The sequence below is a fragment of the Pezoporus occidentalis genome, unplaced genomic scaffold (assembly GCF_034315485.1).
Source record: "Pezoporus occidentalis ecotype Australia unplaced genomic scaffold, CSIRO_AGI_Poc_V1 ctg3, whole genome shotgun sequence".
In the NCBI taxonomy this organism is placed as follows: Eukaryota; Metazoa; Chordata; class Aves; order Psittaciformes; family Psittacidae; genus Pezoporus; species Pezoporus occidentalis.
Window position 1 is genome coordinate 18,409,635 of NW_026914940.1, and position 12,860 is coordinate 18,422,494.

General features: G+C 37.5%; 1 protein-coding gene across 2 annotated transcripts in view; it reads right to left on the reverse strand.

The window, feature by feature from the left end:
• The window catches only part of ZFPM2 (zinc finger protein, FOG family member 2), a 312,069-nt gene that overhangs the window by 104,067 nt on the left and 195,142 nt on the right, over nt 1–12,860 (reverse strand). For both annotated transcript variants that reach the window (XM_062627192.1, XM_062627193.1), the window contains one exon: nt 7,686–7,797. In XM_062627192.1, the coding sequence (XP_062483176.1) occupies nt 7,686–7,797 (112 nt within the window). The remainder of the gene's footprint in view (nt 1–7,685; nt 7,798–12,860) is intronic.

The window sequence follows — 12,860 nt, forward strand, 5'->3', positions numbered from 1 at the left end:
GCAGTAACATTTGCCAGGATCCCTAAGGTGTTTTCATTTTTGTCAAGAAGTGTAGGAAAAAAAAACCCAACCCAACAGTATGAAAAAATGATAAATCTTAATTCACAGGCTGCAGGACTATCTCTGTGTCTCCAGTACAAAACTTCAAATCCAATCCAGGACCTGGATGTGTATTAGAAGGCTGCAGATTTAAACCTTGTCCACCATGATCAAACTGGATTTATGGAGCATCATAACTCTCCAGACACCATCCAGCAGCTTATTAATTTAATAGACTCCTGTCCATTCCATGATGTTCCTGCCCTGACAGTCTCTCAAGATAAGGTGAAAGCCTTTTGACAGGACAGAGTGCATATATATTTTCTTCTGTTTTCTTGTGGATGGGGTTGTCGACAACTTGAAATGTGTGGCTCAGCAAATTTGGGGGCTTTTTTCTTCCCTCTTGCTTTGCAGGGAAGATGAGAGGTAACACTGCCATTAGCAACAGGGTTCATAAGGTTTATTGTAGTCCTCAGTATTTATTTAACATAATGGATGGAAAAAAAATAATTGAATGAAAAAGAAAATAAAACACGTTTAGCATCTATGTCATATCCTGAAAATAATGACAACATATTTCTTAAAATGCTTTCTAGATGACTGATTCTACTGTAACTGACTTAGAAAAAATGAGGGACAAATACATACTTTGAAAAAAAAAATCTCTGCGGGATGTTTGCATTTATTTTTGCCAGTGGACTGAATGGTTGAAGTAGTATTTCTTTTCACGTGGTCCCACCGTGAAGTACAGACTGGGCTTCTTTTCCACCCTGAACATGATCTCATAGGTGAGTAATAAACTCACTTTACAACATTCTATAGCTTCAGCCCAAAATATGTAATTCTGTGCAAATCATGTCAGTATTCAGCCTATTTCCTTGCCTCCACAAATGAAAAAGAATTCCAGTTTCAAACTATGAAATAAGCTACACAGTAAGCGACAAGAATACAAGAAAAAAAAAACCACAACAAAACAAACCAGTGGACATGTGAGACCAACTTAAAATATCATTTGGGTGCTATGCAAATGAAATGCACTAATAATGAACACATCATTTCATACTGAAAGTGGAAATACAGCAGTACCCCCACATTTCTTGTCATCTTTCCTTTATTATCTGCATGCTTAGGACTTAGAGGGCATGTAATAATTAATTCCTTATATGCTATTATATCCATATTATACTAATTCTACAAGGATGCATGAAATAACCTTTTTCTTTTAGACCATGTACAAGGCCCTGACCTGTAAATTTCCTAAGGCAGATAATTCCCCATTGGATCTATTTACATAGGTGAAAAATAAAAATAAGGAAGAAGTACAGTCCTGCTTTGTGACTTCTCCGAAACTGAACTGTTTCCTAGTTAAGTCCACAATACCATGTCTGCCACCAGCCAGCAATAAGTATCACTAGTCATGGGGACAAAGTATTTTCTCCTGTGTCCAATGAGGAAAGCAGAAGGACTGATATGCAATAGCTTCATGTGCCACAGTGTCATTAGGAATCTCTTCTCAACATCCCTGCAAAACCAAACAGGAATCATGCCATCTACCTGCTTTCCAATCATGTCTTTATGTCTCTATCCATGACACTTCTAATGACCATGAAGGTATAGTGTCCTTGTAAAGATATTTTTATGTAAGCATTACACACATAATCATGCTTCTCTTGAGAAATATTTTGCAATTTTTCCAGTGCTGTGGAAAACAAAATGTAAAACAAGCTCAGATTTTTTTTGTCAGTGGATACGAAGCAAGAACAAAACCCTGCAGCACCACCAAAGGCTTCAGCACATTGTTTGGCTAACAGAAGTATGCAGAGGGACAGCAAATACTGCAGTTTTCTGATTGTCCACATGAAACAGACTTAAGTAAATTCACTCAATTTGCTTTTAATGGTATGTAGAACGAAGCCCCTTGCAATCTAAAATATATGCTGCGAGCTAACCTTTGGCCTATTAAACAACTTCTTCTCTGACCCAAAACAAAATATACCCATATTCTAATGCAGTAGTGTTTAAGCTCCTTATGAAGTTTGACCCGTGTCTCATCAGGGTCTCTGATGCTCTATGTCTGTTGTGCAGTGTACCATTACATTGCCTGAAGTCGCAAGAAAAAGAAGTATTTGCCAGCTGAAAACTCATTTGCTGAGGAAAACACGGCATCAAGGATCTCGTAAGTAATCCTCTGTTCCGAAAGAAAAAATTAGAACCCTGTTGTTGCGACAACTGTCTTTTCCTGTATGTTAAAAAATAGACTGTTCACCTTAAACTAGCAAAAGTAATTAAAAATTGCCCTTAGATCATGCTAGTAATTTCATGTAAACCTTTTCCAGCATCTGTATCTTCAACACATGGCACATACATCAGCTGAATAGCTCATCCACCCAGTACCACTGAAGTAAGTAAACAGTTCTGTTATTTACTGGGCTGTGCAGCCGGGGGAAGTCTGGGAGACCTGAGCACTGCCCTCTGCTTCCAGTCCTGACTTGTGCTCTGCCCTCTCCTGTGTGCTGCCTCTCCTCGAGTTTCTAATTATAAATTAGCTACATGACACAGTTTCAGTTTGGGCAGCTGTCATTTTAACTAATATCATCCTCCTAAATCCACCCTATCAGGCTTGCTCTCTATTGTGATTGGAAAACTGACTTTTTTGGGCAGCTTTCAAAAGCAGCTTCTGTTTGAGCAAGCACCCATACCTTAGCTGTGAGAAGAATCACTCCCCAAATCCTCCCTTCCCTCCCCCTTCCCCAATTTTATGTTCACCAAAAGAAAATTACAATTCTCAGATCTTACCCTTAGGCAACATCCTCCCTAGCCAGGATTTTGTTATAGTCACTCAGTGGGCACTGACTGTGATTTCACTTACGGAGGGATAGAGGCTTTTTACGGCACTCGGTATCGTGTGTCCGCACCACTGGGACAATTAACAGGACCATCCTGTAGAATTACTTACGAAGATGTCACACAGTGCCTATGGAACAGCGATGGGGAGAGAGCCATTTTTTTTCTCCTCCTGCATCCTCTCAGAAATAACGAAGGGCATAAACTACTCAGTGCGGCCCGGCAGAAGAGGAAATAACATCAGTAAATCACTAATGGAAATGCAAAACCAAACACCACCTCACGCAAAATGAGATGACAGACGGCTTGAGGAGCATGTGAGTGTCTGCCTGTGGCCTGTGTCTCTTCATCCATCAGTACTCAGCTCTCTCCCTCCAAAGGGCAGCCTGCAAAGCAGCCGTTTTCTGATCCGGGGTTTGGAGAAGACATGCCCCACAGCTTCCCCCTGGCCGGGCAGCGTGCTCAGTGGTACGCAAGACAACCTAACCAGCCAGACACACGTTAAACATGTTGGTTTTCCTGCACAGAGTTATCCTGTGGTGCTCTGCAATCAATTACTGTTATACCACCATCATTAATAATTTTCTTAATGAAAATGATTCTGTTGATCTCCGTTGTATTTTAATTATCAGAGTTAAGCATAATTACACTGCAGCTCTGAGCTGGCATGTAGACTCCTTTAGGGCGCAATTTTGTTTTAACACACTGATAATGTAATTTTACATTGTGTCAGTTGTTTAGTTATTATCCAGTCGTACAATTCCGCTGTATTCCTGATAACAGATAATAACCTTAGCACCTCCTATATCCTGAAGTCATTTAAAAAGCAATATTGGAATTTCACAACTAGCTAACTTAATCGCCTTATGATTTTATAATTCCCACAGCTAAATATTTGTACAGACACCCTGTTTTAACAATGCCACTAAACATACAGTATCCATACATTTCACATAAATGGCTTAAATAATATGCGGAAAAATGTCTGTTACATAAGCATGGTTTTCAGTCGGTGCAACTGTATTTTTCACACTGTTTCTATTCTAATCAGTTGTAATTCATTTTTTAAAATCCCTTAAAGTCCCAGTGGAAGATTTGCAGTTAATACCCAGCCCTCTCCTAGCTTGTGGGGGGACTCCCACCTCCGGTCCCAGAAATTCCCCGGGTCTGGTGCACACCTCAGTCAGGCCAGAATGCTTCTCAAGCACACTACATTGCAATGAACATACAGTACATGTATTAATACTTCCTACCAATATATCTTGCTTGAATTACTGAAACTCTGTAGTATGTTTTTTTTTGTTTTTGTTTTTCTTGAAAGAACACATTTATAATTGTAATTAAGCTACAAATTCCTAAAATCTGTCCTGAAAATTTCAGTTTCAGTTTCTAGGCCATCTCTTCAGTTACTGAATAGAATATTTTTGAAACATTAGAGAAGTTTGACATAAATGTTAAAACAAAAAATCCCACATACTTTAAATGCAATTACAGCTGTAAAAGTCTCCTTTCAAAAAAAAACAGAATAGGATAATGGCACATGCCATGAGTAGCAAGCTTGTATCAGAGCTTGTAAAAAGGGACAGTAATGAACTGGTTTTCGCTTTTCTGATTTGTCCTAGTATTGGGGAAATGCAGTTATAAAAAAATACAGATAGAAGTATGTGATCCTAGACTAAATAGAATTAATCTCAAATACTGAATAGTTAGTTATTCCACGGCTATTCACTCTGAATGTACTCTGATGTATGATTTTAAATAACTGGTTTATAATCTAAAAATTTATATAGAAGATGAACACTGATTCCACTGTAATAACTTAGCAACATAAACCTAAATATGCTCATCATATATATACACACATGTACACACACACTTTTTGTGTTTGCTTTCTGAGTGAAAATATTGTATGGGGAGTTTTAACGCAAACAGGGAGTTAGCCACCAGCTCAGATGTACTTTCAACAGGAACAACATGCCAGACTCCTCTCCCTGTGACTATTCTGTATGCAACACTTGAGGACTACAGCACCCACAGCCTCTAGTGACCTGGAAGTCAGGCTGACATTCCTGTGCTCTCCTGACAGATCTGGAGAAAATTCTGCTCTCACAGATATCAGTATAATAAGCAAAAAGGAAATATGGCATGTGCTTCTGAGTCAGCAACTGATCGACCAGCACCATCCACGTACTGCTGGCCAATTTTTAAACTTATTTTTCTCTTAGAAATGTGCCAATTTGCTCCACTCATCTCATCTTGGGTATAGCACAGAAAACAGCTCCCAGGTGACCAAATTTGCTCCATGTACAATTCCACACATTTATTCAGCTAATTGCTTTCAGAAATAACAATGTACTGCTAAGCAAACTAACAAAATTATACACATGCAACTACACCATAACATCGAATTACAACTAGATGCCAGCTGACACTGTTTCATTAGAAGTAATGGCACTATAGGAGACAGAAAGCTAACACAAATCAAGGCAATGCAATCTGGTATGATGAGATACAAATTGAAGGAAGAAACATTATTCTATTTATTTATTTTACCATCTTCTATTTGACATTGTTTTGTGACCCAAGCCAATTAATCTTCCTAGTACGAAAATCCCAGCAGAGCTCAAGGCAAGTGTAGGTGCTTAATGAATGACAGAGCAGCCAACTCAACATAAAGATGAACAGAATGTGATGAACGTAAAGCATACCTACAACTTATTTCTCACATTAGTTTAGTGAAGTAGCAGAGGTTTAACATGTATTTATAAATTAGGGCTCAAATTTATCCTCAACTTTAGTTATAATTTTCATCTGCAGTAGAGATAACACATTTCACCTTCAGCACTATATAACTGTTGCAATACCTTATTAACCAAGTACTAAAATAACCAGCATCATCACCGAAATAAAATCCAGCTGTTTGAATGAAAAGACCAATGTTGTGGGCTATTCAGATTGCACCAAAGTAAAGAAAGTTTTTTGTATTTGAAAAAAAAATAAAAATCATGTTTCAATAGATTTAATCAGACAGATAGTACTGAAACTGTCTAATGAATTAGTGTTTGTAAAGTACTTTGAAGATGAAAAGTCTTACTGGTAAATATGGGCTAAGTATTATTAGAATTAGACAAAGAATGAAATACTTGATAAGACAATGTCCTATGGGAATCTGCAGAAGCTCTATTTTAGAGTGAAAGTAATTTCCCATTACATGAAAAAGTTGTTGCAGAAAAGTATGCCTGTGAGTATTCAATATCATGAAGCAAACTGCAGCTCTGGATTTATGGGAAAAGCTCCCTTATGTTGCTCAGAGCACTTTGCTGCTTCTTCCACCTGGGCGGCAATCAGCAAGCTGTGAAGGAAGGGCAGCCGAACCCTTTTTAGATGTAAGCCCAGTTTTCTAGTACTGCAGGTGTTTCAGGTTGCAGAATGAATGTGTTGGCATTCTGTAATTATAATAGAAAGAATTTATAAGACCCTGGTGTGCAACTCATTTTTAACATGCAAATTCCCTGTTTTCAGTGTTTCAACTTTCAAAGGCTTGTGGCAGTTTAAAAGCAATCCTCTTATAAGTGTATAAATTGCAATGATTATAGGAACAAGTTGTAATTGTTTCTAGTAAGTTTTTAGGAGTCTTTGATGTTATGATTAGTGTTTTGTATGTTAATATATTGATATGGGTGCTTATTTGCCTGGATGCTTGTATGCTGAAATGGTCACTAGGTTGCCTCAGCAAACAAATCTTTGATCTCAGTAGGTCTATTTGGTTGGAAATAAAACCTAAAAGAAATTAAACAAGAACAGTGCATGTTCTGAAATATTCACAAAGTGCTGAGATTGGTGATTGAAATACAAGGAAGGCAAGTCATAGTTTTGCAACCTAATCTTCAGGGGGAATGCTGAAACTAGCCACATGAAATAAGTTATTCCATATATTCAAGTAGTGTTTTGGTTTGGTTTATTTGTTTGGGTTTCTTTTAACATACTGTAATGACACCACAACATCATTTACAAAGCTTTCACAGTGAGTGACCAAACAGCATGGTGCATGGTCTACAGCAATACTGATTCAGTCCAAGGCTCTCTGGGTTGGTTCAAGATGCAAGACAAACGCTTTTGTATCTTGAACTGAAGTAGCTGTTAGATCTGGCAGATTAGACGAAGCATGTTTTGGGAGGGGGGGGGTGTCTCGTAAGAACTCATACTGAATTGAGCAAATCTGACAATTCACATAAGACAGAAATAATGTGCACTGCCACTAGCCAATATATTCCAGTGAAGCATCATCACATCATGACACTACACAGAGACTGGCATGTCAGAAGTGACAACTCTGAAATCCAGTTCAAGTTATCATCTGTTACCGTGCTGACATGGAGTCTTACCATAGTCCAATCAAGTTCACATTGTTCTTACAAAACCAGATTTCAGTTAGTAGTCTACATCATAATGTAACACATAGAAATGCTATCCAGTATTCCCAATAAAATGCAAATTCACCTTTTTAAAGTGTATAGATTTAATGATGCTTCCCCAAGAGGTATTAACTTTCAGAGACAAATGGGTGTTATGCCTTATGTCAGCTGATGTCCTGTGTTGATAAAGTATTCAGTATTCTACAGACACTGTGTGTGATTTTCATACCATTTAAAGAAAAAAAAAAATCAAAACCAGAACAGGGTAGGAAAATGGGAATGAAAAATGTTTGACTTTATTACTTAATTTTCCTATTATGCAACAGGTATATTTTTATCTCAGTACCTTACACAAGAAAGTAGAGAAAAAAATCAGCTTGTGTTTACCTTTGCTGTACACAATGCAGTTGTTTTTGTTGTCTTCTACTCCTTGCCAAGTCACATCCAGCAACCACTTGGGGCCAGCAGTCAATACCATAGGGACTGAAGCCTTTGTCTTCTGTAGGAAGGATGATAACAAACAGATGCCATTTGCTTGCCTTGATTAAGAATTTGAATAATAATAGTAATAATAATTTTATTTTCAAACAACAAAATCTCCAAACCCATAAGTGAATGTCTTATTCCTCTATCTCAGGATTTTTTTTTTAAGACGACATATGCAGTAAGCTTTCATTCCTTCATTGATTGAATGGTGAAACTATTACCAAGGATTTTTCCGAATGATATTGGATCAGATCTCCAAGATTAAGCATATCTCTGGTGGCTGAGAATTATAAAGGGAATGCAGATGACTTTCACAGCAAAGAGCCAAGTGTTTAGAAGTGAACTTTAGACACATTGTACTTCATTATCAATGGGATCTCACTATTTCCTGAAACAGACAGGAAAGAATTTAAAGAATCAGTATCCATTTCAAAGATCTGTCCTGGGTAACATTTGTATTATCACAGGAAATTGTTGTGCATGGAAAAGGGAATTTTTCCTCCTTTGCTAAGTGATGATGTGTGATATTACTATGTCTGAAATAATAATACTGCTAATGATTCATTGCACTTTGTCTCCAGAAAGACTAAAAAAGAAGTTATATTAATAAATTCAAAGGCACAGAAGTAAAACAAGACATCCATAGCACATGAAAGGCATGCAGGCAAGGAGACACGTGTAACAAAACCACCTCCCGTGTATATTGCAGATTCTGTATTTAGAGAATGTGGTATTTCAGGAAATAAGGTAGAGGCTTCAAATTTATTAACACTTACCTCCTTTACTAATCAAATGGCAAAACCCCTGTGGGTAATCCTGAGGTTGTCAGTATGTGGCACAGAGATGCCAATAAGACATCTGTAATTCACAGATCTTTTTCTCTATACCAAGCACAAAACCATGACAAAGTACAACAGTCACCACTGATTTTTAATTATTTTTTTTTTCTGGGATATAATTCTGACAAGACATTCCAAACTTTTCTAAGAGAATTTAATTATTTTTATATTCCACCAATAATTCTCTTGTTGGCTCTAGCTGGTAAAAATTTTGACATACAAAGAGTCATATGTTTAAAGGGTCACTGCAGATGCATTGGCCATATATAATATCCGTGTCTCATCTAGAAATGTAGTGAAGTATATTAAGAGTTACCACAGAACATATTGCATTCCCAAAATATGCAAAAAATATTTATTAAAAATAAGACACTATTTTAAATATTTTAGTGATATAAGATTGTTAATCTTTTATAATACATACTAATATAATTTGATACATCAATATTTTAATAATGATGATCAAATAAGGCATATTGAATGTCACAGCTCTTCATATTTTCTTCTTTTGATCTGTTTATGCTTTAAAACTGTTTTAGCAAATATAGTATTTCTTGCTTAATTTGCATTTTATATTTTGCATTTTTCATATGTTTATGTGTAAGTCACACTCCTATATGCTGTCCATGACATCATTCATCTTCTAGAAGTGTTGGAAAAAACAGATATAAATGAGAAATTAAATCAGTAAAAGGAACTGTAACAGCTAGCAACAATATACCTACATAGTGTAAAAATACTGCAACCAGAGAAATGCAACATCTCAATTCCTAGAACTGCTTTTCCTACAGGATGCTGAAGAAATTGTGTTTGCTTCTATGAAGTCTTATGAGCGTCAACCCAACTGAATGCATTTGAAGTATGAATTTAAATTCCAATTTCTAATTGGCAAGTAAACAAGATACCTTTTTTTTTTTTAATTTGGTTAAGTTCATATATAAATTCTCAAGAAGCCTGATATTACCAAGTATGAAATCAGTGCAAAGTATTCATTCACATATGGACTGCACAGAAAATGATGTAAATAAATGAACTGAAAAAGATCTGCAAGAGATGAGATGAAAGGTAATCAAAATATTATCTCTATCATTTATTATAGAAAAGTCTGGACTTCAGTGACAGTTACACCAAAACAGTGCAAATGCTGCTATGGAAACAAGGAAGAGTGGTGATTCTTCACACAGCTGAGAATCATACCCACATAAATACAAACTTTAGTATGAATGTTATCAACCATGCCTTCACAGCAATAATGAAGAGGAAGACAAGTACGTGTTCCTACCAAACACTGCATTTCTTCAACTGCCTTTTCAGTCAAGTGTTTAGCATATTTTTTTGCTTATATGTACTCTCAGTTGCTGGTAATCCCAAGTACGATTAAAAGACAGTGCAATATTATCCAGATAGTGGACTTTTCCAAGTATACCATAAATGATTAGACATTCAAACAAGTATTTATTTTTTAAGTTGGAGGCCAAGTTAAAAAAACAAAAGAAAACCAAAATTCTATTTTTAAAGTGCAGCAGGGATCATCTATTTAATTTTCACAGGATCTAATTCCCATTTCTAGTTTTCGTCTTCCTAGACATCTGACATCCCATTGTGTCTCTCCCATCTGTAAAGGTATTATTTGCATTAAGGTGGTATCAAAAGGCCTCAAATAACATCAGGATCTTGTGCTGGGCAATAGTTTGTTATCTACATAGACAGGATAAATAATATGTCCTGGGAAAAGATTATACTTAACCACATACTGCTGAGGAAGAAATGAGATGCTGAGATACCCTTTGACTTCTCATGGAGATTAATTTTTCCTTTAGTAAGTGGTAGGCTTAGTCCCAGCCCACTGCCTGTTTCTTCTAGACAACAAGAGGCTGGTGCCTCGTCCCTTCTGAGGTGAAGCAGCAGCAGCAGCAGCAGGTAGACTGAGCACCAGCAGTCAGGATGTGAATCTGATCTGCTGTCTCCCACTTACAGGGCTTTTTTGGAACTTAAAGAACTCCATGGAGATCACTAAGTCAGTTTCCAGGTCAGCTTGGCAGTAAAACTTGCAATCAGTTCAGCAGCTGTGAGTGGTCTCTAGGCACCAGAGATAGGCTGGAGGAGGAACAGGGTGTTTTGTCTCACAGCTCTGCTAGCCCACAAGAGCTGGTTGACACCTCAAAAAGAATTTCCCATTCTCCCATAGCTCTGCTCCCAAGCTGCAGATATGTAAATAAACTTCTTTTAGTATGAAAGCAAAAGTTCACAAGGCCCTGGCTGCTTATGAAGCTTGGCAGCTCCAATAAGTGAGACAGGCAATGGGTTTTCTTTGAAGTACCTCACAGACATATTGTGTGAGCTGCAAGACGAGTCAGGACCACCGCAGCAGTTCTTGGGGACTGGCATCCTGTGAGGCTCACACATTCACAGGAGGTGTTCACCACTGACAAAGGCATGCTCTTGTTGTGCCTTATTACATAGTAAGAATTGAAGTGAGCTTGCTGATTCAGGAAAGGACAGTTCCCTAAAATGGTTAAAATGAAAAGACCCCAGTCCAAGATAACAAGAAGCTATGGTTAAATCAGTCATGCCTTTATCACCTCAAGATTAGACTACTGCAATGCGCTATACCTGAGGCTACATTTTAAATCCATTTGAAAGCTGAAGCTGGTGCAGAACGCGGCAACCCGCTTGTAAGCAGGATACTGTGCTTTGAGCGCATTACACCAGTGCTTTTTAATCTGCACTAAGTGTCTGTGGGATTTAAGGCACTGGTTACTGGTTAACCTGTGAAGCCTGGAACCTGTCTATCTAGGATACCTAATTGAGACCTGCCAGCTCCTTCACCGCAACCATACAATCACAGACAAGATCCACTGAGAAACATGGAAAAGGGCTTTCTTGGCTTGACACAGAAGGGGTGACATATCCTTCCTGACAGCTCTTTACCTTTAGGACACCATTCCACTTCAAGTAAAGTATGCTCACAATCTGACTCTCAGAGTGCGCTACGAAAATCATCCTGTAATTCAGAAGATGTATTTGTGGTACTTAGCCGGTCGCTCTTAAAATGGTGGTGGTAGGTGTTAGCTACTTTATTCTATCTTTTTAACAGTGCTTTTAGGAATCTCTCTAGCTTAAGAAAGGTACCTTTACAAAAAAAGCTTTCTTGACACAGGAGTAACAATATTAACAGTGCATAAAAATTAAGACTTCAAAAAACAAAATTTTATTGCTTCCTCCAAAAGAACTGCTACAAACTACTGAGAAGCTTACAAAACATTCTGCCTACTGCTTAAGTACAATCATAGGGATCTGCTAACACAGGTGTCCACAAGATGAGGCCATAGAGCCATAACCTCAATTTTGGAAATGGGAGCATATTACAGAACCACAATATTGTTCACTGCTCTACACTAGATAAGTGTGTATTCTACATTTGAGTAATTTTTACCTGAAAATACAATTTCTGCTAATGTCTTCATGCCATAACTAGACAAATTTGACAAGGACAAACAGGGTCAAAACTGTGATCTCTCAGGGAATAATTAGAATCAGCTAATGAAGATAAAAGAGGTCAGGCAGGCATTCCCTTTTCACTAACCTTTGAAGCAACTGGACAAACAAGGGAGGTAACCCTCCATAAATGTTTATATCCAGTCAAGAGGTTAATGGAGATAAAAATAGCCATCACAGCAGGCCAAAATAGTTTTGCACTCTTGCTAAAAAGAATCAGTGCTGACAAGTAACATTAGATGGGCTTGTTCCTTCAAAGATTTCTAACATATGATGTGTGTGGCTTGGCAAAAACCTGAGGAAACCCCCATGTTGAAGAGAAATATGGTATGAGCAAGTTGGTTTAAACCTATGAAATTCTCAAATGCCTGATTGTTGCTGGCTGTTTCCAAGAAGTTCCAAGTGCCAGAGCAAGAAATAGATACTGAGCTAAGTTGCTGACAGTAAGTTGCTGTCACATGACCATTCTGTCCCAGGAAAGGTGTTACAAAAACATTATTTAAGGAGATGCACTTTTCATTGAAAAATCACTACATTTCTATCTGTAACTTTTTTTAATTTTTTTCTCTTTCATCAATACAGGGCTCTATAATGTCAAAACTACTTCCTTAAAGTACTCTCACCAAAACAGAGAAAACATGATGACTGAGGATACTCAAGGGCTTCTGCTTCTAATTGTATTTTCGTTCCCACAAACAGATTTTCATTCTAAATCTTCCAAAGAGCCTGAGTTCCCATG